Here is a 26,429-nt window from a genome sequence, read left to right as displayed (position 1 = left end):
GAATCCAGTGTCTTGGAAACAAAACCCTAAAAAGAACAATGGTGGCAAATATATGTGATTGAAGCTTCCGAAAGTCAGTACTCTCCCCATTCTAAAGCTACACAGAAACTAGTAAAACAAAGATCAATACATGTAAATCAGAACTGTGGCCCAGTCATTCTCTCAGACCAAACTGACAGCATTTGGTACAACTAGTTAAAATATGAACTGTGATTTTTTTTTTTTCCCATGCACTTTTAGCTCCATTATAACAATGGAGAAGAAAATCCCCACAACTATTTAAAATACAAAGAAACTTATTTCCAAAGTTCTGTGGAACAACATTGTTTCACAGGTCGACCTGTTTTCATGAAATTCCAAACCCAATTCCGAGACTCAGAGGTTCAGACTGCTAACAACTTCTGAACCTTTTTATGTGTCCATCACCATGGTAAACACTACACATTTATGAGTATTAGACACTTCCACAGCTGTATGAAGGACATATTTAGGAGTTAGCTTTAGTTATTAACTAAAACTCCTGCTCTGAAAATCCCCCACTATCAAGAGGATAATGACATGGCTGGAGATCTCTGCAATTCATATTTCTAAGGCTTTGAAAAATGTCATTAATTGACTGACCCATCTTTTTTTTGTTAAGAGGGAGCAGAGGCAATGCCTGCCACACTCACCTGCAGTGTCCCTTCTAAACACTTTACAGAATGGCTATGATGTAGATTCAGGCGAAAGCCACTTTCCTGTTGGTTAGTTTCAAGGTTCTATGGCAACAGTTGACAATTAGAGATGAACCCTGGTGGGAAACAATGAGGGATAAATCATAGCACAGACAAATCCCTCACCTGTGATGTGTTGGCAGAGGAATTACTATTTGCTTGCTGTTGATGAATTTGTGCAAGCTGCTGTTTCTGCATTAGTGCCAGTTGCTGTTGATGTTGCTGGTATTGTTCGGCTGTAAATGCTGAACAAAATATAAAACGAGAAAATACTATATCAAAATATGTAGGTGTTGTGTATATAAGCACATCTATTTTATAATTAAAAAAAAAAACAAAACAAAACAACAAACCAAAACCCAAAACACCCCAAAACAAGCAAACAAGGGGGAAAAAAAAAACCCCACACCACAGCAAGTTCTTAAGAGCCTTAATGCACCTTTATGGCAAAAAGGCCGTCATCCTCCTAGAAATTTTTGTTCAAATTTTTAAGCTGTTTTTTGGTATACAGGCTTTAATTGCTCTGCTGCATTTAGCTCAAGATACCAAAAAGGGAGGGGGACAAGGGAACCAAAACACAGTCAAACCCACCAAAAACTCTCTAATAAGCAATTAAAAAGAAATTACAGGTAGAAATGGCATCAACTGTTTTCACTTTGTGAAACTACAGTATCTGCATTATTAGTAAAGTAGGTTTATATGCAAGACTTGGGAACTGCATGCTTTCAGCCCTCACAGACAGCATTTTGAAGGTGGTGAGTACCTACAATTAAGATTTATGTTTAGTTGAAAACATTAAATTGAGCATGCTTTCAACTGTGCAGGCTATCATATTACAGTGTTTTTGTTGTTTTTAATCACACATGTACAAGCAACTACATCAATACAGAATTTGATAGAACTGCATCTTTCTCTCTAAAATCTGCAAAAGGTGACCCAGTAGTCAGTACATCACAAGTCAACTAGAATTTTATCCAGCTAGCCCACAAGTATCAAATTGATAAGACACAGCTTATTTGTACAGATTCACAAGGACATCCCTGCCCAATAGTGCAGGGGTAGGGAGTCATTAGTTCATTGATTAACTCTGTAAAATGTTAGGATTTTCTTTTTCTTTTTTAAATTTACACTTCCAAAATGAAAGGAAGCCTCAGTTTTCAATTTAAAACTGAATCAAGGCTGGAATGTGAATCTCCTTGCAAATTCAGTCTAGGATATACCTTTCAGATTTTTCCTTCAATTTTATCTTCAGGATGCTCCCAAATAAGTGCTGTAAATAATATCCATACTTCTAGAATACAGTGGAAGTCACACTTTTGGGGAAGTTCAGTACTGTTTGGCAAAAAATCACTACCACACTTGCACCCTGTTCACAAATTGCAATTTTTAAGATTTTTTTTTTTTTTTTTTTTTTTTGGTTAATCTACTCCTTCAGGCTTGCTTCCCTGAAGAAAATCTGTTTCTATCAAAACTATAATCATCTCCTGCTTCTGGATACAACAGTATTCTGAAGAGCAACTGTACCTTATGTATAAACTTGAGTAACAAGTCTATACAAATGCCTAACCAAAATAAGAATTAATGGTTGGGAACAAACAGAGCAAACATTGCTGAGCATGCATTTTTCCAGTGCATTTGTGGTTTTTTTGGGGGGGGGGGGGGGGGGGGGGGGGGTGGGGTGTGTGTAAAACATTGTTCCAAATCCTTTTATTGGAAAGAGAAGCTTCCTTCTACTGGAAATAGCACTAAATTATTACCAGCACTTTGCTATCTGAGCACTTTAAGTTATAAATTTTTATTCAGCTGTTACTTTTTTTTTTTAAAGTAACGTTCTTCAGCAAGTAGGGATGTAGCATTTGTTTATATTGCCATTAAGTGACAAATTCCTTTGCAATACTCTTACATTTAAATCTCATTTTAACTTGCTTCATTTCTTTAATGTTTTAAGATTATTCCTAGGGGAATAGCTTAGTAGTAACACCATTCATAAATGCCCTTACTAAAAAAAAGAAAAAAAAAAATACACCCACCCCCCCAATCCCAACTCAAACTAGAATTCATAGGCCAAATATTCAGGAGCTGACTGCTTAAATTTTAATTCTACTTTATATAAACTCAAAAGCCCTCTAGATTTTTTTTTTTTAAACTGCTACCAAACACAGAAGTCAGAGCAAGAAAGCTTTAGCACACAGACTAACACGCAGAAAGCTGAGTAGCAGTAGCAGAGGGAGAAAAATGAATATATTGTTCTGGTACTGACAGATACTTCATTTATATTGATCAGTTAGTAGTGACTTATTAATTAGATGTTTTTTTAAGAACACTAAAATTTAGAATCAGTATGGTTTAGCCAACATAGTACCAATGATATTGAAGGTTCCATTTATTAGTAAGGTATTTTAGTCTACAGTATGACACTAAATATATTGCTTAGAATAGACTGTACAAGTGATGTAAATAAAGACAACTCACAGACTGACAAAGAAGAAAATGGGCAAAAAAGCAAGTGTTATACCACTAACTTTGACAGAATTAAGATTAAATTTCCACCGTCATAACCATTTCACTTTTGTCCATTTGAATAAGTAAAATTTATTGTTAGTTTCAGTTTCCAAGCCTTAAATATATTTTAAATTTTAGCTATAAAATAGAGTTGTAGTAAGCACAGTCACCTATGTTGGTTTAACCAACTCCAAAATACTGTTTTCTTTTGGAAAAACAGTAAACAAAGTTTATTGAGACAAGCTGCATTTGTTTAGCATAGCCATTATTTTGGACAGCCTTTAAGTGCTCCGCCTTCTTTCTGGCAGCAACAGTTAGAAAAACTGTATTTTTCAAATTGCGCACCAGTATATTTCTTTAAGTAGTCTGTAACCCTTACAGCTGTAAGTTTCCTACCACTATGAAACAGTTATACAGCTGACAAAGTAAACAAGTGACCGAAGAACCCCACTAAGACCACCATCCTCATCTATATGCAAACCACTTCTCTTCCTTCCGCTCAAAATTCCAAACACGCTTACAAATACCACCTCGAAAATGCAATGGAAATGGCTATTTACCTGTCACATCTGAAAATACACTCAAGAACAATGTATTTCAGGTTTTTCAATTTAGGTTAAATCATTCAGCAACATTTTTGCTGCTTCCCTTACTAAAAGTAAAAGCCTACTAGACATTCCAAAATACTATTTACAACACTACCAGAGATTTACTGTGAGATTCTGAATGAATCAGTTGCTCCCAGTTTAGAAACACAACACTGCCCATAAAGGACTGCTGCAAGCTACAGCCTCCTAAAATAATCTGACTGATGTTCCTTTTCCATTCCACAGCATATCTAGATATGCTCGTGTACCAGAAGAGGTTACAGATCATAATTACATAAACTAGCTCTTCCCTCTCCATGCTAAAGAAGCACTACATTGACGGTTTTACTGAAAATATTACTACTACTGAGAACTATCCAAACCAAAATTAATCATTATTTCTTTCGAAGACCTGCAAACTAGGATAGCTTACTTTATTCCTCTTCTGTTAAAAGCCGCCATGTATTTTGCTCACTAACACTGTCACTAGGTTTCTTCCTCTCCTGCTCTCAGAGCACTATTATACTTCAACTGAAAAAATAAGCCTATTGATTGTGAGATATAAGTTGCTTCTGAAAACTATCATTCCCATGCACCAAAAAAAAAAAAAAAGTTTCTATGTACTTTACATGAAAGTACTTCCACCTATTTAACCTTACATACTCATTTTCTGTGGCACACAATTATGACTGGAATTGGGGAAGGTTTTCTGGGGAAATCACACCTATGCTCAGCACACTGAAGTCACGGGTGTACTGAGTGTGCCTCTACATCTGCAGGCACAGTCCTAAACTTCTCAAAGAGCTAGTCTAAGTTCAATTGTCTTTTTAAAAAAAAAAAAAAAAGACAACTGAAGTAGAATGCATTACAGACCATAAAAATATAGCTGCTATTAATGGGTTAATTATATGGCTTGCAAAGAATATTTTTTTTCTTGCCTGCAAAGCTAGCATAGATGCAATTACACAGGTGCCAAACGTAGTATCTTGTTAACATCACTTTCTCTAGAAAAATAGTAACAGTGTTCCAAAGAACTTTCTTCCAGGACTTTTATTACCTCTTCTCATTTTTATCCTAAAGAAGAGAAAGAGCACAGCTGAAAATCTTTCATCTGTGTCAGAGAAAAATGGTAAATGTAGAAGTAGCAAAAATGAATGTCATTTTCTTCTGTGTCATACACTGATCTTTATCTGCCTGGGAAAAAAAACATCAGGCAAGAAGCAAGCCCAGACCTTTTCCATACACTTAAATCAGCAACCACATTTTTGGTAACTCAAGAGGAGTATTGCTACACAAAGTTACATATTCCTGATATTACTGGAGACCTTCAAGGCTTTAAAAAAAAAAAAAAAAAAAAAAAACCAAACAAAACACACTAGTAAAGCAACAGACAACTGAACAAGAGGCTTCAAGTTAAAAAAACGGACAAAACATAACATTCAATGGTTAGAGACGACACATGAGATTTTAAGACGGATTCTTGCTTCAGCAGCCCTAGACAGGACTGCAGTTTATAGACCCTTCTCAAACAGCATGCTAGGGCCATGGTGGTCACGGTTCCATCACACAGTAATGACTATTTAATACTACAGAATTTACTGAATTGGACAGTGACAGAACATCCGGTTTCATTCACGACACAGAATGCAGTGAGGGGTGGAGGTGGGAATATATCAACCACCACTACTGATACACTATAAATAAGAACATTATCATTTCAGAATATCTCAACTGTCTTTCACAGCTAACAGCTGTACCTTCCCCCAAAACTTCTCCATACTTTCCAAGCCACTTTCAGTAATTTATGCAAGTCACCTGACTCCTCAAGTTAACCCAACTGCTTTCTTAAGCTTAAACATTAGGAACCTGTAAGGCACAACCCTACTTGGAGTTACCCACATCTCAAGCTGTCTGTCAGAAGATGAGTAGCTCACATTTTACTGAGAGACTAGGCTGCATGAATGCTTCTTATTTGTTTGTTTGCAGCATACTGTTTTGAAATGGAACAATTAAAACTCAGTATGCCTCTGCATTGTTTCTGGCAGAATTCCGAATCAAGTTACAACATTTCAGTTGAGACAACCTTCAGGATTTTAACTCAGTACATCATGTTATGCTGTTACTCTCTTCATTTAACAGCCTGGAACAATGCACACACCTATTCTGCAACTGTATTAGTGCTATACTTTGGCAGCAAGTAAGAGAAATGTTTTCCAGCTTACAGACTGCAAAAGGGAATGGAAGGTAGGAGAAAAAGCTTCAGGAGTTTGCATCTATGAACACAAGGGAAGAAACACTGTACATTATTGAGACTGACTGACAGGATAAATGACTGCTTGGTATGTCCTTAGCGACAGCCACAAATCTTGTGCAGTAACTCCCAATTTTTAACAACACACTACACTTTGAATATGTTTTCCTACAATCATTTACATGACTATAAGCAAGATGTTTGTAATCTTTGGGATCATTATGTATCAATTTTTTGCCCAAATTAAGCCAATGAATAGTAACTTTCAATTGGATGATTCTGTTTACATATCCACCAAATTCTGTGGGATGCTGATACTCAAAAGGTGTTTTCTGCAGCACAGAGTAACAGTGACATCACCAATGGACTTCTCAAAGACCCATAGTTCTCAGCAGTTTTATACTGCAATATAAAATTGTTTTTACAGTGCTAACTAGTTTTACCGCAGCATTTAACATGTACTAGCCTTACAATGCTGTAGCTTACATTTAGGTTCTCTGAAAATGCAAGTCCTTCCCAGAAGTGGCTGAAACCAGTGAGGAGGGGGGCTAGCTGTGGAATCTGTATGAACAGAGTGGTCTTTGTGGGTAAACAGCCACAGCCTCCCTTCCTGACTACTTCTGCAAGTTTTACTGTAAGATGACTCACTAGTTGTTACTCTGCTTCCCTGATGTGGGAAATACAGACTTACAAAAAAATTGACCACAAGAACCAGTTTCTCCAAAACCAGGAAGCATATCCTGGAAAGAGGAAAATGCATCTGTAAACTCCTGGTCCCCATACTAGCATTCCTTTTGATTTCCTGAATAGAAGATGTTCACTAGATTTGCCAGGGAAACTGAGCAAGCTTTATGGAGTAAACACAATGACCTATCCAGGTAAGCATTTTTTCTTCTTTTTTTAAACACAGTTTAAAAAAAATTAATACTGAGAGACTCAAACAGCTTAATTAAACCTTTCAGCAAATATTTCAGTCCTGTTAAAACATCTGAAGAATTAGATATTTAAATTAGAATAACTTAAAAAAGCAGTTGCTTCATAGCATCAAGTTAAGTATCTGTTCTCACGAGAAGAAATGTTATTTCAGTAGGAAAACTGAAGTATTTAGATTATACTGGGTTCAAAGAACCTCTCTAAAAATCCAGAGTACTAGATTCCCTGATCCTTCTAGCTGAGGTGACAGCCATTGAAATGGCAGTTTCAATCAGGTAACAGAAGAAAGATCACATAACTAAAGCTTCCAATTGAGAAATGCCATAAACTACACAACTGCCAAAGCGTGTGGAAAGGTGATATATCATGTTACAAAGTTTTCTTAAGGGAAATACATAAGAGCATCACATCCCTGCTGTATAAAAGAACAATTAGTGGTTACTAATGCCAAAGTGCATGCAAAGCAAACATCATTCACAATACTAAGTATTCCAGAACATCACATTTTTTTATCTCTATCTTTTAAGAGATGTTATCTGGCTTACATTGCCTGGTTAAAGATTTTTCTACTGTATAGCAAGTTCTCACCAGTGAATTCGGAAGATTGGAGAGACTTAGAGCCATCAGTGTGATTTAGTATTTGATGCACCAGGCCCAAAGATGTTTCACTTTCTGAAAAGAAGTTCAAGATTGATTTTACTTAAACATGGCATTATTAGACACTATGAGAACATGAATCATTATGCCCTTGATTATTACTACAACAGCCTTATATTTCAGCCCAACAGAACTTAAGTGTGAAATTCCTAACATCAGAACTCTAGACTTAGAAATTATAAACTAGATGTAAGATCTACATATACACTCCCTACTTGGTAGTTGAAGAAAACCAGACAAAATAATAAACAAGGATTTTTACTAGCCATTGAATGAAAGCTAGAAATGTTTGCTATGCATTTATATTTGTCTGCCCATCATTCTTAGTGAATTTCCACTGAAATGTCACAGGCCAGCTGGGGTACACACAGTTCACTCCGCAGTTATAAACGTGACCATCCTTGCACAGGATGCAGACAAAGTGTAACAGTTGACACAAGCCCAAAGATCCAGCACTTTGGAGCGAAGTATTACTCCAACCGGGTTGAAGCTGAATGAGAAAATCTAGTATAACTACAAAGTCTCAAAGTCTCCAGAAGTGCTCACATGTTTTAGTAAGTATTGACTCTTCCCCCATCCCCAATCACATTTCCCAGACTAAAGAGCCTTTTCCTTTTAAGAATTCCTCCTTCAACTTAGCCTAGGGTGGGCTATAAACATCTGTTACTCCCAAGGCCCTTGCTTCTTCAACTAGGATCTCAACATCTCAGCCACAGATGCGCCAAGACTGTCAAGTTCCAATGATAACTGAAAACGGCCATTACAAATGTCAGTATTTTTCATGACCAAGTTTATCCTGCAGTGAGAAAATAAGCATTTGGAAAAGGGAAAACAGTAAAATAGACAGCAGTGTTGAGACTATTACAGATACAAGGGTTAAATAAAAAGATCTAAACACAGCCAGTGATAGCATGAAAGCAATGAAAAGGTAGGACAAGTCCTTCTACTCTGGTGCGAGGAACTGCCACTAGGATTGAGAAGCTTCCTCCTGCTTCTTTCCAGGAAAGGGATGCCTGAAGACAGGTATCAGGTATCCTCAGTGAGAAGACTAAAAAATAGCATAGATCCATCAACCAACATTACAAATTTGGAGATGGAAATGCTAAACACACATTTGGGAAATCTAAGTATAGTTCGCCATCCTGCTAGACCTCCAAGTACGCAAACTTGCTTTTAAAAAGCAGATTAAGAGATTTTTTCTTATACAGTAAGGTCTACAATCCCAAACATCACAACTCTCTACAACTTTTCAGTAAGGCTTCTGCTAGAATACTTAAGCTTCTTCTCAAAAGGAGAATTACAAATATAGTGAGTCTACTGCTAGCCTCTTCAGTCTTGACAGATTGCAGGCTTTCTTTTCAAAGTGACCCAGCTTTTGGATGAAGATGGCAGAAAAGAACAGAATGCAAGACGGTTGTCTGGTCCTACCGTGGAGCCTAGGAACCAGTGCTCAAATCTCACTAGTGACTGGTATCTCTGGTCTGCCTCCTGAACACAAGGCTGCAACAGAATTATACATGCTGTGCAGTTCTAAATGTCTCAAACTTTTGATTAGTAGATGCAAGCATCCAGAAATATGAATGTAACATATTTAACAGCAAGCCTCCAGCAGAAAGCAGTCCCTCTATAACGTGATGCAGTTCAAAGACTACCATTTACCTAGCAGAACTAAATCAATCAATCTAACAAGGAAGACTAAATTCCTGGGACATGAATACTTCAGATGAATATTCATGCCTACGGTACACTCCAGACTTAAGATACAAACTCCATCTCTGAAGATTATAATTCAGAAACTTGATGAGATACTCAGCAATACAGGCTCCTTTTCTGCAGTAATTTTGTTGCATATTTGTTCAGAGTGAATAGCTTCCCCACTGCACAAGTTATTCTTCCACAAGAATCACACCTCTACACTCTTGCCTGCTTTTTAGTGGTCTTCTATATAACATATGCCTGAAGATCCTTGAATCGGCTCTTTCTGCAAGAGGGCAAAGGATGCTTTTTTGAAATTCTTCAGTAAGATGAAAAGGAACCACCCTCTTCAAAAGTGATGCTACTCTTCTTGGCCACTTGAGCCTGCTGCCAAAGTCTATCCCTTCAGCACACAAGTCCAGTACAAGCCCCATTTTCAAGTAACTTGCAAGGGATTTTTTTTTTTTTTTTTTTTTTAAAAAAAGACATCCCTTCTTAGTTTACACACAAGATCTCAATGCAACAGCATCTTCCACAGATCTTTTATGCTGAGCACTCTGAAGCCCGGACCAGTATAACTTGCATTTCTTCAGGGCCAAAGGCACCTCAAAATGCTTATAAAATGCCTGGCTCTTTGGGAAAACCTCTCTCCAATCTTCAAGATGAAAAACAATGCTTCTTTTAGCCAGAGAATGGTATGTCACAGCACAGCTTTTATAACATGTCCTCTGATTAACAGAAGACCTGAGATACCATCTCAACTTCATGCCTGTGCTGGCCATGTATAACAGACTTGAAAAGCAAGGTTTTCCATAGCAATTTTTCCATGTCAGCAGCATGTTGTCTGGATGATTCAAGGTGCAAAAAGCTCAAGACTTCTCTAAACTTCTTTAATATGGAAACAGACAAAACTTAATCATGTGATGGTGCACAATAAACACATCACAAACACCTCTGCTGGCCACTACAGAATCTCAGGATGAGCTTCCTCTTAAAAGTAAGCAATGTGGTTTGACCACAACTCAGAGTAGCAGTGAAAGGATAAAAGGATTTTTAAAAATAGAGATGCATTAGTGAGTGTTTTCTGGTAAAAAGACCTACTGCCACTTCAAAAGCCTAAAAGGCAAAGAAACAAACCTAAAAAAAATCCACACCCGCAACGAACTCCCAGCTTTAAAGACAGCTAAGAAAAAGGAACTGGAACACTCTACAGGGTTGTAAATCTGCAGTAGTGACTATTAGAAAAACTTCAGTACAGATGTTAGATACCTGAGGTTCTTTACAGCATTTGCTACAGAAAGTAAGACGACATAACTCAGCAGCTGCAGCCCCAACTGACATGCACCTTTCAAAAAGTCAAACTCATACATATGAGACATACAAACACACCTGTAATCTGTGTACACAATGTATCCTAAAGATTCCTTTAAGAAACAGAAAAAAAGAACACTAGAAAACAGAATGGTACCAAGATGAACTAGAGCGTATGCTCCTTTCAAACACCTACACCTAAACAGATGATCATCGTTACACCACATATACACAAACTCATATACACCTTCAATGCTACCAGAATCCTGATTAAAATGATAAATAATTATATGGGTACAATCTACCAGGTTATATTAATAACAAGTAACTATCCAAATACTGTGGTAACTAACTGAAGGTATATCTATGAATTCAGACATAGTTATATTTTTTATTATTTCATTCCTGTATGAAACCCTAATAAAAATATGAATCTAAATTCCACAACATTCAAATCTGGAAAAGCTTGGAATACTAACTTAAATACTTTACACAGATGATAAACCATCTGCATAGAATTCCAAGCACAAATGAATGTAATATGCTAAGTACTTATATGTATGTATTATTTTCCCACAGGCTTCAAAATACAACCACACAATTAAAACCTTGTACAGAACTCATCACCATAAGTAACAATTGCATTTAATTCGTGAATAATATAGATAAATAACTTAATCACCTATTTAAGGAAAAAAGATTTTATAGGGGCTGTGTCTGTTTATTATGTACACACAAAGACATATGCTTTAAACTCAATCAGCCAATTTTTCAAGTCTATGTGATTTTCAGATGTAAAGTGTTGCCCAGTAACACTTTATAGTGTATTTATAATCTACTCATCACACATTAGTTTTGTCTTCACACTCGTAACCTGACTACCATTTTATCACAGTTCAGACTGGCCACTAGACAGAGGACGCTCTCATTCAGTTCTAGACTTGGTTTACTGATTTGAAACATTGGAGGGGCAGAATTTAAACACCAAAAGCTGTACTTAGACCACAAACAAGAAGAACCATCAGTGTTAGCCCTAATACATTTCCAGCAAGAAGAGTCATAAAAGAGAAAAGAACAGGGGACGTGGGCAAGGACCTACTCTGGGACAGCATGGAGAGGAAGCATGAAATAAAGCAGCTGAATAAAGCTGCCCACTAAGTCTAAAAAAAAACGCAAATAGGAAGAATTTTCAGAAAAAAAACCACAACTGGTAGTGCAGGGAGGAAAGGTCTAAAGCATCTTGGAAAACAGGATTGAAGTCATCTGATACCAGGGTAACACTCTTTGTTTGAGCAAGTCTCCAAAACATCCCACAATTTGGGGAGTTTATTAGGTATATGCATCTCTCCCCACCCCACTCCTACATTATCTGGGTTTTCTAGTTTACTTCCAAAGCCGTAACTCAAAATGGCAAGGAAAACATGATTCTAGAGACTCCTTACAAAATGGTGGTGAACTTTTAAAGTTATTTCTTTGTAAAAAAACTATGTCACTTTACTTTCTATAGAAAGATGACATTCAACGTACTGACTGATCAGATTTCAAGAGTTATTTAGCTTACATTTTAACTACGTAAATACCAGTCTTCCAGTGTGAAGAACCCAATATAAAGAGTGATGCTATCCAACACTATTCCAATTTAAAAAATAATTACCACCACCAAGTTTTCTTAGAGTCAGGTCCTCAATTCTGTAATTCAGGTTCTATAAGATGTAATCTGCCACTTGCTGACAAGATGTAGAGGTGATTAGTCCGAGAGTTTTGCCAAGCATGAGCAGATGCATCGATGGGGATGGGCTGGGTATTTTTTGGATGGGAAATGGCATTTAATTTCATGTAAGTTCAAATAAGAATTCATAACATGCTGGCATTTTAAATGCAAACATTTTAACTAAACATTTCCCACCACTAGCACACCCTGTATTAGAAAACATTTGGAATGTAGTATTTATATCAACATTTCAGTCAACATATTTTTAATTTTAAAAATGCAGATCTTCAGAGTCAACTTAAACCCTACACAATACTGGTTTCTAAACCTTCCTATTTCTAAAATTGTAATTACATACCAAGGTAGCATTTGCATAAATTTGAGATGCAGTACACTACTTACTGCTAGCAATAAATACAAAGAAACATTCTATGCAGCAAATAAAGAGATAAAAACAAAGATGGGCTGTTACCATCAAAATAGACCATGATGTAAAGCATGGATGACCTAATGATGCTCTGGATTTTCTGAGCCAAGTTTAAAATTTCTAGAAGCAAGTTTCTCAACATAAACATACCAAAGTGTGCTGAACCACTGCTACTTTTACTTTGTATAGAGGTACTGCATGTCTGGGTCCCGGGTTGTGCTGTGCCTGTTCGATTTATACCCCTGTATAATTTCCTACAGGAGAGTTCATCATTGTCACTGTCATGTAGGGATGGTGTCCGAGGCCTAAAATGCCGCCATCTACATGATTTGATATTGACTAGTATCTGACTGAGGTCTTTCGAGAAAGATTTGTCCGACGAGGTATTTGTTTCTGAGGTATTGGCAAATTGACTGATTGAGGAGTGTTGTGATGAGGAAAACATTTCCAAATCCAGCTGATGAAATGTATTATCGTAGTCCGAATGTGCTCTGTCTAGTAGCACCCTAAAAACAGGAAAACAATGCAGAATTACACAGTGGCAAGAAAATACCAAGAAAGTCACCAGTTTGCCATGTGTGCTTGGGGACGACAAAGGGATAGAAGAAACTACACAAAACTGTTCTAGAACAAGCAACGCCCCCCCCCCCCCCCCCAATGCATAACTATGTATTATTTTACAGTAAGTAGTATGTTTAGGTTTCTCTTTACATGTATATTCTAGCTTCTACTGTTTGAACAGCCGAAGTACATCATCATGTATATATTAAGACACTGCAACAATACAATTTTTTTTTAAATCATCATGGAAGAAGAGTTCTATAATACAACGGAAAAAAACCTAGAGAATAAAATAAAATTGCTTAGGTAACTAAAAAGTGATTCAAACACCCTCCTAAAGTAACTTCAGTTCAAAAACCTTACTCCCTTCCTTATACAGTAAATATACCTAGAACCATCCCAATACAGTGGGGATGTCACACATTAACTTCCAAACCCCCTTGCAAAATCCCAGTAAGAGCCTTCAGCTCCCATTCGGATTTTGCTGATAGGGTAATCTGACATGCCCATATGTGAAGAGGTTCTAAGCATTAATCTGAAAGCCAAATCACATTCTTATTTTTAATTTAAATTAAAATTTAATACCAATGTACCATTTTCTTAAAGACACCATACAATATTTAGGAAATAGCACTTATACACTGAACAATTTATAAATTGTTTTCGATAAAAGATACTTCAGGCATTTTGCTTGTAAGCAAGCCCTTAATTCTTTAATATTTTTGACAATGTTTGAAATTTAACAGCTACTGTTACTTTTAAATATTCCTCCCAAAATTCTCCTCTACAACTGGCAAATCACCAAGTATGGTCCAAGCTCAGAGAAGCATTTTCTGAAAAATCTGGGTTTTGCTATTTTTTAGATACTACTATTTGAAGACAACTACGCAAATAATTTAAATAGAAACCACCAATCACAACTGAAAACATACATGTATTTTCACCTCAGAACTTGGGAGTGCCAGCAACAAAAAAAAACCCCTAGAAACATTTAAGAAAACAGTATTAAAGCAGCTTCCATTACCACAAAATAAAAATGGAGCCATTAACCAGCTAAGGAAACTTGTGTCAAATGGAAGTATTTAAAAAGTGAATCTCTCCAATGTCTCCATTTTTGAGGGCTTTGGGTTTTTTAAACTTATGTCTTACTGATTTTTTTTTTTTTTAAATTTATTTTTAAAAACAGCAACAGTTATGTAGCACTTACCTTCCACCACGGCCGACCCGTCTTCGTGCAAACCCAATACACCTCTGGGGTACAGTGAGGGTGGTTAAGCAGTATCTGTAACGCACATCTCCTAATCTTCCCTCTTTAGGGCTACTCCATGGCCAGTTGCCAGGTTGGTCTAAATGAGGCTTAAAATAATTTTAAACAATTAAACACAAGCTGTTTTCCCACAATGATGCTCTGTCTTACGATACGTAAGGAAAGTCTACTTACAGCATAGTACTGACAGCCTGCTTTCCTACGGAAGGCGAAAGGACCATCAGGATCATTTTCTTCCTCAGCCTCCGAAGAACCAGACAAAACCTTTAAAGAGGGGGTGTGGGTGTATATGAGGAGAGATATTAGTAAATTCTTGAGTTTTGGCTCTATTCTTTCCCCAAGAGCAGCACAGAACTCTAGAGGTCCTACCTGGGAGAGAGGTTCTTCATCTGAGCTAGGAAAATCATACTGATTTAAATCTTTAGCATTAAAGACTGGCAGTGCAGCAGGACTTGTCTGTTGAGGAGCAGCAGCAGCAGACGAAGGTAAGACTTTTGGCTTCTTCTCATACTTTCTTTTGGGTCTAATAACATCAGGTTTATCTTGCTGCAAGAAAAAAAAAAAGGCAGCATAAAATCACACACACAAGCAAATTATATTAAAACAGGAATTTTACAAAACTCCTGTGTAAGCCAGCTAGGGAGCGAACTCATCTCTCCACCATCTTGATAGCAAAACACAGTCGTTTCATGAATATCTGTATTTCATTTCCAGTAACTGAAACATTCAACAGACAAGGTGGAATCAAGCACTGTTTGCTCAACCCATGCTAGATGAAACACTAGCGGTTAAGTTAACGGTCACTTTGGAGAAGTAGACCAAAATACATACAATGACCTCCGTGAGGCACCTTTTTTATTTTCTAATATTTTAAATTAATAGGCATTTATGCAGTGTTAGGGACTTACTAGGTACCAAACAATACTTTAAAGGCAAAAATAGAAGTTAGACTTCTCAAAGATACCAAGAATCTCAGAAAATCCTCTAAAAATTAAACACATTTCCCCATACTATGCAAAGTCAAGTTTAAGTGCATTTCCCAAGTTTTCAAGAAATAGATTTCTTCCAAGCTGCAAGACACTGCACTGACCCAACATCACGAATAGGTAAGTACACTCCAGCAATCTCAATTACAACGCTCTACTATCAACGGAAGCATTCACTGATTCAAGCCACCTTGTCAGATTCAGAACAGCCTTTGGACATTCTTCTGTTGTAAGAAGTCTTTGTTTAAAATTCCAGTTATACCTCAGCATTTCTCCTGTGTTACCTGACCTATTTAATATACTCAGTTGCTGGCACCGTAGCTGTGCTTTGTATGACACAAAATTAAAGTTTGCAGGAAAGAAAGCGCTGCTCAGCTTTCTAAATCAAATCAGGTTATTTGATACTTCACTTAAATACAAAACCAGAAGATATATAGCATGCTAGAACACATCTGTGGATCATATTTAAAAACACAAACCAAAAAACAACCCTCCAGATTAAAATAACTATGTTAATTTAGAACAAGAGATGGGTTTTATCTCATTAGTCCTACCTTTGTCCAATATCTAGGTAATAAATACAGTTTTCTTCAGGATATCCTAACTTTATGGACAGTAATAGAGAAAAATGTTTGTATCCCCCAGAATAAGAATACAATTGCATGTATCCTTTTGTCTGTAGTCATATATACATCCTTTATTTCTGTCTTGAGGAATGTCAGTAGTCTATACGTTATCCTTTTAACTCCAACAGAACAAAGCATTTTATTTCAACTACAGCTTTGCCAGTCTATTTCCAGTTTCAGCTTCCCCACTCCTCCCATCCTAAAATGCTGTACCTTGCATATGTAACAGCATGAACCAGTAACTCTGTTACTGACATTACTTACTTTAACTTTAAATTCTTTCAGTTCCATAGCTTCTTGGTGTTTAAAAGGACTGCTGTTAGTCACAGGAATGATGGGAATAGCATAGGTAGGTTTAATCGGCTGCCGTTGTGCCATGACCTCAGACATGATCTCTCCACTGTAGTCACCCAAATTATACCTGAAATCAGAATTTTTTTTTTATTTGTTGGAATGTTTACAACGTATGTCTGGGAAAAAAACTGTGCAACACAGAAAAACACAGACTAATACTTGCAACTTAGGCTAGAGGTATGTCTGGGATGACATCCCAGAAAGTATTGTTCCAGAAAAGGGGAATAATAACATGGAAACTTCATTGCAATCACTAATGCTGACAAATAAATAAAAGGATAACTACCCTGTAAAACATCTCCAAAAAACAGTAATAGAAAGGAAAGAAGCAGAAACGAGAAGAACAGAACAGGAGAGGGTTCCACCACACCCCCCCACCCCACGCTGGCCTTGGGGACTGGTACCATTTAAAAATATACATTTATCACCCAAAGGTGTGAGGGAGAGTGCCTTATTCATGAATCCTCTCTCTTCTGTGTTATGGAATAGTTTCACAACAAACAGATCCATGAAGCGTGTAACATTTCAAGTCCTGTGGAAAGTGCTGAGCTGAAGTGCAGCTTTCCACTCTGAGGGGGGCATTAGAGTCTTCCCTCTATTCAACAGCTTATTTTCTTGAAAAAGCTACTGGAAGATCTTTGAGATTTGTCCCCTCTCTATTTGTACTGAAAATGGACAGTACTTGAAAAAAGCGCTCCTGGTAGAGAGGGCAGACTGACATTCAACTTGTCTCCCTAAGAAAGCAGACTAAAAAGTAAGTTTTAGAGCTTTAAAATACTGACTCAAAACATTTGTTTTCAAACATGGATGCTTACACTGAGAAGTCTATTCAGATTCTAAGTATCAACCTAAAGAACAACTCCACATTGCAAATGTGATTCTCAGTTGATTGGGAAAGTGACAGTTGACAGAGCAGAGCATTTGGTCTTCAGCACAGCTGACAAACAGGATGTCAAAAGAAGCACTAGTTGGAGATGACTCACAGAACAACATGCTATATTGTATGAAATGCTTATTTGTTTTCCTCAAGAGGGTATTAGATCAAGGTTTGCTAAAACAGAACAGCAATAACAAAGAGAAAGAAGAATGGTAATGACTGGAAATGGCCTTAAAATTAGGTGGTATTTCCTTAATTTATGCATTTAAGCTTAACACAGATTTCCAAATGAATTCACCTGAAACTATGATCTCTCTTCCTGTATAATATATAGGATATATACATACATTTGAATACCTGTACACATGTAATAAAACAATGCATATTAGTGCGACGGGTCACTTCTCCATAATAAGCAACTTCTTAATGTTTCATTTTGCTCTCCATAGCCATGGTATGAAAATATGCTATCCTGTGTACGTGAAAGAGTCTAATCTAAATCCCTATTTAAAAAAAAAATCTCACTCACTTAAGTATTTGTGGACATCTGAATACAAAGTACTTTCCAAAGCTTTTTGCAGTAAATTTTCAATAAACATTACCTCTTTTCCATAATTTCCAGTGTTAAATGCAGCAACTCTCTCTTGCTTTTTTCCCTCCTTTTTATCATCTCCAGGATAGTTACTGCACGACTCAGATCTCGACGCAGCTTAAGCATCTTCTCATAAGATGCTTCATCATTTTTTCGATTCTGTAGATACATAGCGTATATGTTTCTCCACATCATTTACTTTAATTCAATTATTTAAGTTCTAAATATTTATGTATATAGAAAAACCCCACACATATTAAACCGAAGAGAATCACGTGTATGTTATCAATGAGCTACAGCTTGCCAACACCACAAACAGGTTTAGCGGTACATTTAGTGAAAAAATAATAAATACAGACTTTCATTCAACAGCTGTCCTAAAGCAGTTTATGTTTTTACCCTTGCAAATTAAAACAAAAGAACACCCCAAATTTTATTGTTTTATACTACACGGCAGAATTATTTCTGAGAGGGGGAGAAGGAAGAGAAAGAAAGCAGAGAGAAGTAATGATCTACTTACTTTTCGTGTCTGCATCTTTTCTGTTCGTCTTCTAAAAGCAACGTAAGGATCATTTGTGCTGGAGCCATCTCGCTTCTCTTGTTTCACTGCTGGGATAAGAGAGGGACCTCGACAGTTTTTCCTCTTTTTAATCCAGTACTCATACACTTCTCTGATCAATTCATCATCCTCCTTCAGCAACAGCTTGGCCTCTTGCAGGCTGACTGGCTAAATGTAAAACCCAGCATGTCACTTTTATATAGCAATATCTAGAATGTGTTATTTCAAATTGTTTATTCAAAGTACCATTGTACCTGCTGACCGCTGCCCTTTTCTAGTCTGTCTATCATCTCCTCAAATTGCAAAGGAGAGATGTCCATTCTTTTCTTCAACTTATTCACAAAGATCTCATCTTCCGAATCCAAGTCATAATCCGGCTGCTCAGCATCCAAACTAAAAGCTAAACAATACAGTGAAAGTTGACATTAGTTTTACTACAGAAATGTTTTGTTCTCGTAGCAGTGTCTGGAGTACACAACAGATTCTTCTGAAGACAAAACAAAAATTATTTGTTTGAATGTTGTAGTAATGCTATTTTGAAGTTATATCTAGTTTTTTCTTGGAAAAAAAAAAAAAACCTACACCATTAAGAATCAAGAATAAAGTTGATATCTATTTGCCTATGCTTTTGTTAAAACAATGAAAGCTTACTAGTGGTCATGCCAGCTAGCAGCTTTCTACCTTGTTGCTTTCAGGAAGAAATTTCTAGATTGGTGAAAATTTTCAGTGCTGTCTAGTATTCTGCAGTTTTATGTATTGTATTATCAACAATTAAGACTTCAGCCCAAACACACTTCAAAGGTACTTCTACAAAAGTATGTGCAGACTGTATTACAATGACCTTACACATACTCTCATCAATGATTTTTGTGATGTAAATAAGTCAGACTAAACTGGCCCAGCACGGTCTATGCTGTGTAAGCAGGGCATCTACAAATACAAGTAACATCCTGCAGAACAGAAATAACTGTTCTGTATTCCATGATATCCTACAAAAATTCAGCATTCTGCATTCAAAACAAGATCTCCCTAGTTCACCTGGAAACACATCATGAAAAGCATCTTTTTAATGAATAAATAAATAGGTAGAATACAGTGCAGCTGAAAAAAAGTCACCATTTCAGCTGTTAGACCACTAGATAAGGGAAAGAAGAATGAAAAAGTGTAACCTTAGTATGAGCATGGAAAACTGGCAGTATTAGTCTCTCCACTTGCCTAGCCTAGGAGCAGAGCAGCATGCTCTAATACTTTAGGCTGCTACTGAAGGTCAGACTGACACAGAAGTCTAACATTTAACCAAAGTTAATTAGGCATGAGATCTGTTTACATAGCTGATACTACTTTTTAAATTCTACTAATTGTGCCATGCAACAGAATTCTGCAACAGACGATAACTTTTGAAAACATTCTAAAAATATCTGAACTAATGACATGCTCACATCCAAACAGAATGGCTGCTGTCTTCCAACAAAAACAAAATCCCAACGTATTTGCAAGTCATCGGTGCTATCAATGGACATAGATATGTCCAAGAAGGACATCTATGTACTTCTTGATCAAGAACTAAATATACCTCTTCAGTAAGACGTACTTATTCCTTTACATGTTAGAAAAAAATTAATTCTCAGAAATCACTCTCAATGTGAGCTCAATAGACATTTAAGAGTAGTCTCTTGAACTACTACCAAAACAAAGTTCTTGGTGTAGACTTCGATGAATTAATTACTTTACTTACGCTGTATGTGAATCAGCTGCTTTGGCATTTTAAATTCTCCAGGATATATAGATTCATAGTACGCAATATTACTTTCTGCTTCTGGAACCGGTATAACCATGTTATCCCTCTTCTCTCCATATACTTGCTGTGCTGAGATAGCCCGTTGGAGATGATGTTCCTAAAACCAAAACAAGTCAAGATGAAAGTGTGAGAAAGTATTTTCCGAGCTCAAACTTTTTAAAGCTGAAGGAAGTCTATTTCTTTGCAAATGCTCTCACTCCAAATCCCTGAGACCAGACATGAAAAAAAAAAAAAATTTGTTATCCCACACTTAAGTCAAAATGCACTCCATAACTAGAAGTATTTTCCAGTAGGTGGAGCTCTCCCTCTTACACAAACACAACATTCCAGTTACTAAACTTAGTAAGTCAAGTTGCATGTTCTTGGCTCACCAAGCTACATAAATCCATCTTTACATATTTCTGGAGAGACACTTGAGATTGATTACACATACAGATTATAGCAAGTAGCTGCAGACAGATATTCACTCTGGTATTATTCTGCATTTGCTATGGCCATTTATTGCCAGTGATGTCAGAAAATCAGAAAGGAGGCCTGCCATCATCTCCTATTAAGAAGGGAAGCAACTACTTTTACCCAGACAGAGAAATGATTCCTAAAGACTTTACTGCAATGCTTTCCATTATCCTCCTTTTTCCCCTCCTAATCCATCAAATAAAGTTTAATAATAAACTATAAACCATGAGGGTGAGAATAATTAACTTTCAGAAATCTGCAACTGTTTTACAAGCTTAAAAGTAAATTACATTTGTATCTGCTACTACAACCCAAGTAACAGATTAGTAACGTTACGAATCCCATTAATTTTCTAATACTGCTATTCAACTGCACTCCATTCTTCCTGTGGTGCTGTCAGGACAGTAAGTAGCATCAGCAGAGTTCATGCAGAGTTACCAACAAAAATCCACCCAGCAAGGTGTGTGCATGTATATAAATGGTTTACTGACAATATAACATGGTATTTTTTCCCTAGTAGCAAAGCTGGTTTCTTAAGTTTCTATACTCAGATGTTCCTTCCTAGGTGCTCAGTAAACCAGTGCTCTATCAGTTGTGCTAATACAGCTATCAGTGAGATGCTATAAACCAGATTACCAAAATACTTGAAACAAGAACTGCAGTGAAAGGGTGGCAGAGATAATTGGTTTTAATATTGAAGTAAAAACATATCAGTGTTCATCTGTATGACCTTATTACACCTTTGTCTGTCTGGCTTCAATTTACCTCCTCTTCAGTACAATAAAGGTAATTAACATCTTTTGTCTAAACTTAAAAAAGAAACCCAAGAAAATTACAAAATAGGCTTTATTGTAAATTGCAGAGTTAGTGCTGCCTCAAACTAAAACCTGCTTCAAGGTAAAATTCTGCTGCAAGGATTCATAGTATTTTAGCCTATCTTAACTTTCAAACAAGCTGCAGAGATTCCCCGCCCCCATCTGTCCCCTGTTAAAAAGTTTCTTCACAAAAAGAGACTAAGAGTGAGAATAAGATATACCACACAGTCACAAGAAAAACCTCACTGGACTGATTTTGATCCTCTAGCATTAGTTAAGCATAGACACGTCACCTAGGAGATGTGGCAGCTAAAACTCTTTCTTGGTTATGGTACAAAATAATTTCTTTTCTACCTTTTAGTGAAGCACTGCTGCCGGACACCTCAAATTTGTGTAAACAGTAATAATTCTGTCCCAACAGCTGCAACTGTTGCAGAACAGGGAATTAAGCTTTATTTCCATATAGTATAGTAGAATTCTATGTCAAATACATAGCAATAGCCAATGGTTTTTGAATAACAGCAAAGGCTTACTGGTTTTATAATCATATGAAGGATTCCTGGTGCATTTTTCCCAACTTGTGTTTTTAAACACAAAAAAATGCTTTTTCTCTGATCCATCACTGATACGGAAATGGGTGCTGCCTGTTAGTACCAGTAGTCTATACTAATTTCCTAACACATTTCAGTAAGAAGTATTTAAAGAAACCTTAACAACATTCTTGAAACAGAAGCACAAATCATAGTTTTGCCTGACTTTCATCCCAATTACAAAAATACTCAGTACTGAGCAAAGAGTGTTAGTAGACCCACAAGTTATGAAAGCAACTGGATAATAGTTCCTCCACTGAAACAGGTAACTCATCTGCTGTTCACATCTGTTTCAATTCATCACAAGAGAGACTCTACTAAATAAAAAGAAAATAAGCAGATATGGCAACCTCCCCTTTACACCCCCATGCACCAAGTTCTCAGTATTTGGACAGAAATCAGCGACTGTGCCCCCAACTTCAACATCTCAGCTGGTGGCTCAGCACATCTCTCCCCCCTATATATACATATGTGTATATATACATATAATCAGGTACAATTTGTAACTCTGGAAGCACTCATTTTTAACATGAAAAAACATTAAATATCTACAGTTAACTAACCTAGTACAGCTTACAGTTTCTATTCTGCAGCTATTCTCCACTGTGATTGCACAGCTGATTACTCCCACCCAAATGCAACACCTCATTCACCCGAAACCATAGCCTTCCCTTTAAAAATACAGTGGTTTCCTCACTTTGTCAGAATGATTTTGAATTCCAAACACTAACCAAATATGCTGGCTGCCCATCATGTTATCTTGATTTAATACGTAGATGCTGTAGTTCAACTCACTCCTGAAAATACCAACAGGCATTTAAAAACAGCCCTCTTCAGAAATTTACCAAATCTTTTCACTTTGACTGTGCATCCTTTTCCAGATACAGTTCTCCAATCAGATATATTTCCACTATACAACAGTTTCTGCAATACTGTTTCTGTTCATTGCATAACACAGCAGTATCAAAAAGCTTTTTTTAAAAGTCAAGATGCAACTATCCACTAGGTCCTTTGCCCTGCCACAGAAAGACGTTACACTGGATTAACTGGGGTTTGTTCTTGAAAAACTCCTATCAGTTTTCTACAAAGAGATTAGATTAGTATCTTCCAGGTAATTACTGGGGCCAAATAATCTACATTATCCATTCTTCCAGAACTGCTGTTAAGATTGCTTGTTTGTAAGCCTCTAGCTCCCACCTTTTCAATAGGCTGGTTACAGGGTTTTGGTTTAGAGTTTTTTGTTTGGGATTTTTCTGAGTTTTATTTTGGGTCTTTTTGGTGGGATTTTTTTTGTTTGGTTGTTTTTTTTTAAAGCAGCACAGTTGTAGTGCCTTTTCCCTTCTCCTCTGGAATATCATCAGTCCCTCAGAATTTCACAGCTATTTGAGAACTTATTTCAGACTTTCTTTAAATTCCTAGCATGAATTTTAGGTGGGTTAGTCAATCTCAAAGGCTAATTTGTCATGTTAGAAGGAAACTCATCTAACAGTTAGCTACCACCACAAGGTGCGGCCTTGTGCCCCTTGCTGTCATTCTCCATATTACTACTGCCTTATACCAGACTGAACCTATGATGACAGCTTAGAGAATCAAATCCACAGAAAGCCGTCTCTCTCCTGTTATTTCCCCTGAAAACAATTAGAAACAATCAGTCTTCTGACAAATTAGCTCCCTGAATTGCTAGGGGAGGCAGTGGGGAAGGGGAGGAAGAAAGATGATTCCCTTTGGTAGCAGCTAGCCGTTAAACCGGCTTAGCTTCATCACTAAATTAAAAAAAAGTCTTTTTAAAATTAATACCAAGGGGAAAAAAAAAAAAATTAAGACTCATGAAAAGCTATGGCAGATAAACATTTCAACCATCTCAGTATCAAATACAATCAAGAAGGTTTCCTCTTACTACAAATATTTAGAGTATTCTCTTCTTATTCTGCATATTCATTGCTAGATGGATCCCACCCTCCTTTTGAGGTAAATCTTCCACATGAATACTAATTGTTCACATATTATTTGTTCCTATTCCATCCGTTTCCACTTTCAGTGCATCCAGATTTCTGTGTTAAGGTATCCTTATTGAAACTACATTGGAATAGCCACAGTTGTCTTACAAAAACTCAGTCTGAACTACTGAAGAACACAGGAGACTTAACAGTTTCTTCCCCCTCTCTCTCTCTCAACTGGCTTCTCTTGGATCTTTCATACATACCCTGTTTCACAACACATACTTACTGAAGGTATTTTATTCTCACTGAAACTGCCTTCCACTTTTACATTTAATTATTTTCAACCCATTAGTTAGGCTCACATCCAGAAAAGCTTTCCTCTTCAGTTGCTTTCTCTGTCTGACATAAAAAGAAATACAACTTTGGGAGTTGGGTGTGCTGTGACACTAATTTGATCCAGTACCTTCAGAACAATGGTACTGTTCCTCAAACTTAATTCCCTCTAACCTTGTAGCAATGTTCATCCAAATTTGTGTTTAAAGCTATTCAAAGAGTTCATCCAAAACCTAAAAAATCTGCTTGCTCCTCCTCCCAAGTTAATTTTCCATCAGGTTAGCTTCCTACACTGGCTCATCGCTTGGTCAGGCAATCCCAGAGTCAAAGGGATGCAGTAGGAGCACTCAGCCCAGAGACAGAGGGTGTCTGAGGAAAAGAGCAGCTTCATCACTTTTTGGAACACCCAGCCAGTAGCATGAAACTGCACCGTATTCATCCCACTATATTCCTGACCAGAAAAGGACTCGGACAGTTAACATTCCAGCACTTATCAGATTACCCTGCTAGTTGTTTAAACAAACAAAAGCTTGACAAATTCCTCCTTTAGAAATTTTACTCTAATTAGCCAGTCTACAGGAAAAGCCCACCAAACCAGCAACCCTTCTTCTGAATACCTAGAATGCAGCAAGGCATGATGTACTTAAGAAATTTCCTAAGCAAAGTTATATCTTGACACCAATCTTTATTCTGTAGTCTTCCTTTCTATTAATTTTAAGATACCAACGTTTGTCCCATGTATCCACTCTTCGTATCAGTATTGCCATGCATGTTCCAAAACATCAAAGAGTGAAAAGATAATCTAAAGCAAGGTGGCAGCAACAAAGGCCCTAGGGAAAGCAGGAACACAGAAGAGCAGCTCTCACTGCAGCCTGAAGGAATTGGAACTTTTGTTCAGTTCTCTTTGGGGGGCAACAAGACCTCTCTCAAATGATAATGCAAGGACACAGGTGTAATTCTTCAAAGCAAGTTTAGTACTTGCATACTTCTTGCATTTCTAGCACACTACATTAAAAAAAGCTGAATTACAATAATTAGAACATAAAAGAAAGAATACTATAATTGCAGTTCAACCTGACCACAAATAGGCACTCTTGCCTGCAAGCAGAAACAAGCAGAAGCGTAGCAACTGAAAGCAAGCAGTATTTGCCCTCTTCCACATTTCTGTAATAAGTTTTTAGCAACATGACTGTTGGATTCCAAGTTAGTTACAGTTTCTCAAAGAAAACTGGCACTGACAGAGCACAAAGATATCTGATGAAATATTTACTCTGCAGCACACCTGGGAGACTATATTCAAAGTAAGATAACCACAACACAAGGCATTAAAAAAGTAAGTGACATAACCCTGTCATTAACAGTTGAACAAACCAAAGCGACAGAATGTGTATCATCATTTTAGAAAGTAAATTGAAAAAAGTGTTACTGCAGTAGCAATGAGTGCATCATCTTAAGAACAAAAGAAACAATCCACTGTTTTGTAATTTGACTTCATCTTTCTTCAAATAATTTCTCCAAATTACTCCAGAGCTGTTAAAAGAAATAATCATTTATGGCACATTTGCTTATGGAAATGACCAAACCAGCCAACTCTGAAGTCCAGCGCATAGAGCAGAGCAGAAAGCCCCCAAATTCTCGAAGCCTACACTAAGGAAGGAAGCGCTCTCTTTGCTGGAGGAAGCAAAAGATGGAGTGGTAGAGGAAGCCATACACAGCAAGTGGAAGGAGTTTTTAAAAATACTGGTACTTCTAAAACAGCCACAGGAGCGAGTTCAAGTCTGTGCACATCCTAGTCACATCTTTGCCTCTGAAATACAAAAACTATACCAAAGGACACGACAATTGATTCTGTTATTACTGGGAAGGATGTCAAACCACTGCCCATCTA

General features: G+C 37.0%; 1 protein-coding gene across 9 annotated transcripts in view; it reads right to left on the bottom strand.

Annotated features, from left to right (window-relative positions):
* EPC1 (enhancer of polycomb 1) overlaps positions 1-26,429 on the bottom strand; it is a 50,076-nt gene that overhangs the window by 1,963 nt on the left and 21,684 nt on the right. For 2 of the 9 annotated variants that reach the window (XM_075705327.1, XM_075705326.1), the window contains exons 2-12: positions 20,345-20,504; positions 18,864-19,009; positions 18,571-18,777; positions 18,061-18,209; positions 16,492-16,648; positions 14,985-15,161; positions 14,790-14,879; positions 14,556-14,704; positions 12,938-13,293; positions 840-958; positions 1-26 (exon numbers count right to left, since the gene is read on the bottom strand). The exon at positions 1-26 is cut by the window's left edge and continues 116 nt beyond it. In XM_075705327.1, coding sequence (XP_075561442.1) covers positions 1-26; positions 840-958; positions 12,938-13,293; positions 14,556-14,704; positions 14,790-14,879; positions 14,985-15,161; positions 16,492-16,648; positions 18,061-18,209; positions 18,571-18,777; positions 18,864-19,009; positions 20,345-20,504 — 1,736 coding nt within the window. Of the gene's footprint in view, positions 27-671; positions 791-839; positions 959-7,574; positions 7,659-12,937; positions 13,294-14,555; positions 14,705-14,789; positions 14,880-14,984; positions 15,162-16,491; positions 16,649-18,060; positions 18,210-18,570; positions 18,778-18,863; positions 19,010-20,344; positions 20,505-26,429 lie in introns of those variants that run through there. The other 7 variants (XM_075705322.1, XM_075705323.1, XM_075705325.1 and 4 more) reach the window with 7 other exon arrangements.

This window comes from Pelecanus crispus, chromosome 2 (assembly GCF_030463565.1).
Source record: "Pelecanus crispus isolate bPelCri1 chromosome 2, bPelCri1.pri, whole genome shotgun sequence".
Lineage (NCBI taxonomy): Eukaryota > Metazoa > Chordata > Aves > Pelecaniformes > Pelecanidae > Pelecanus > Pelecanus crispus.
This window is presented reverse-complemented; position numbering and strand designations above follow the sequence as displayed.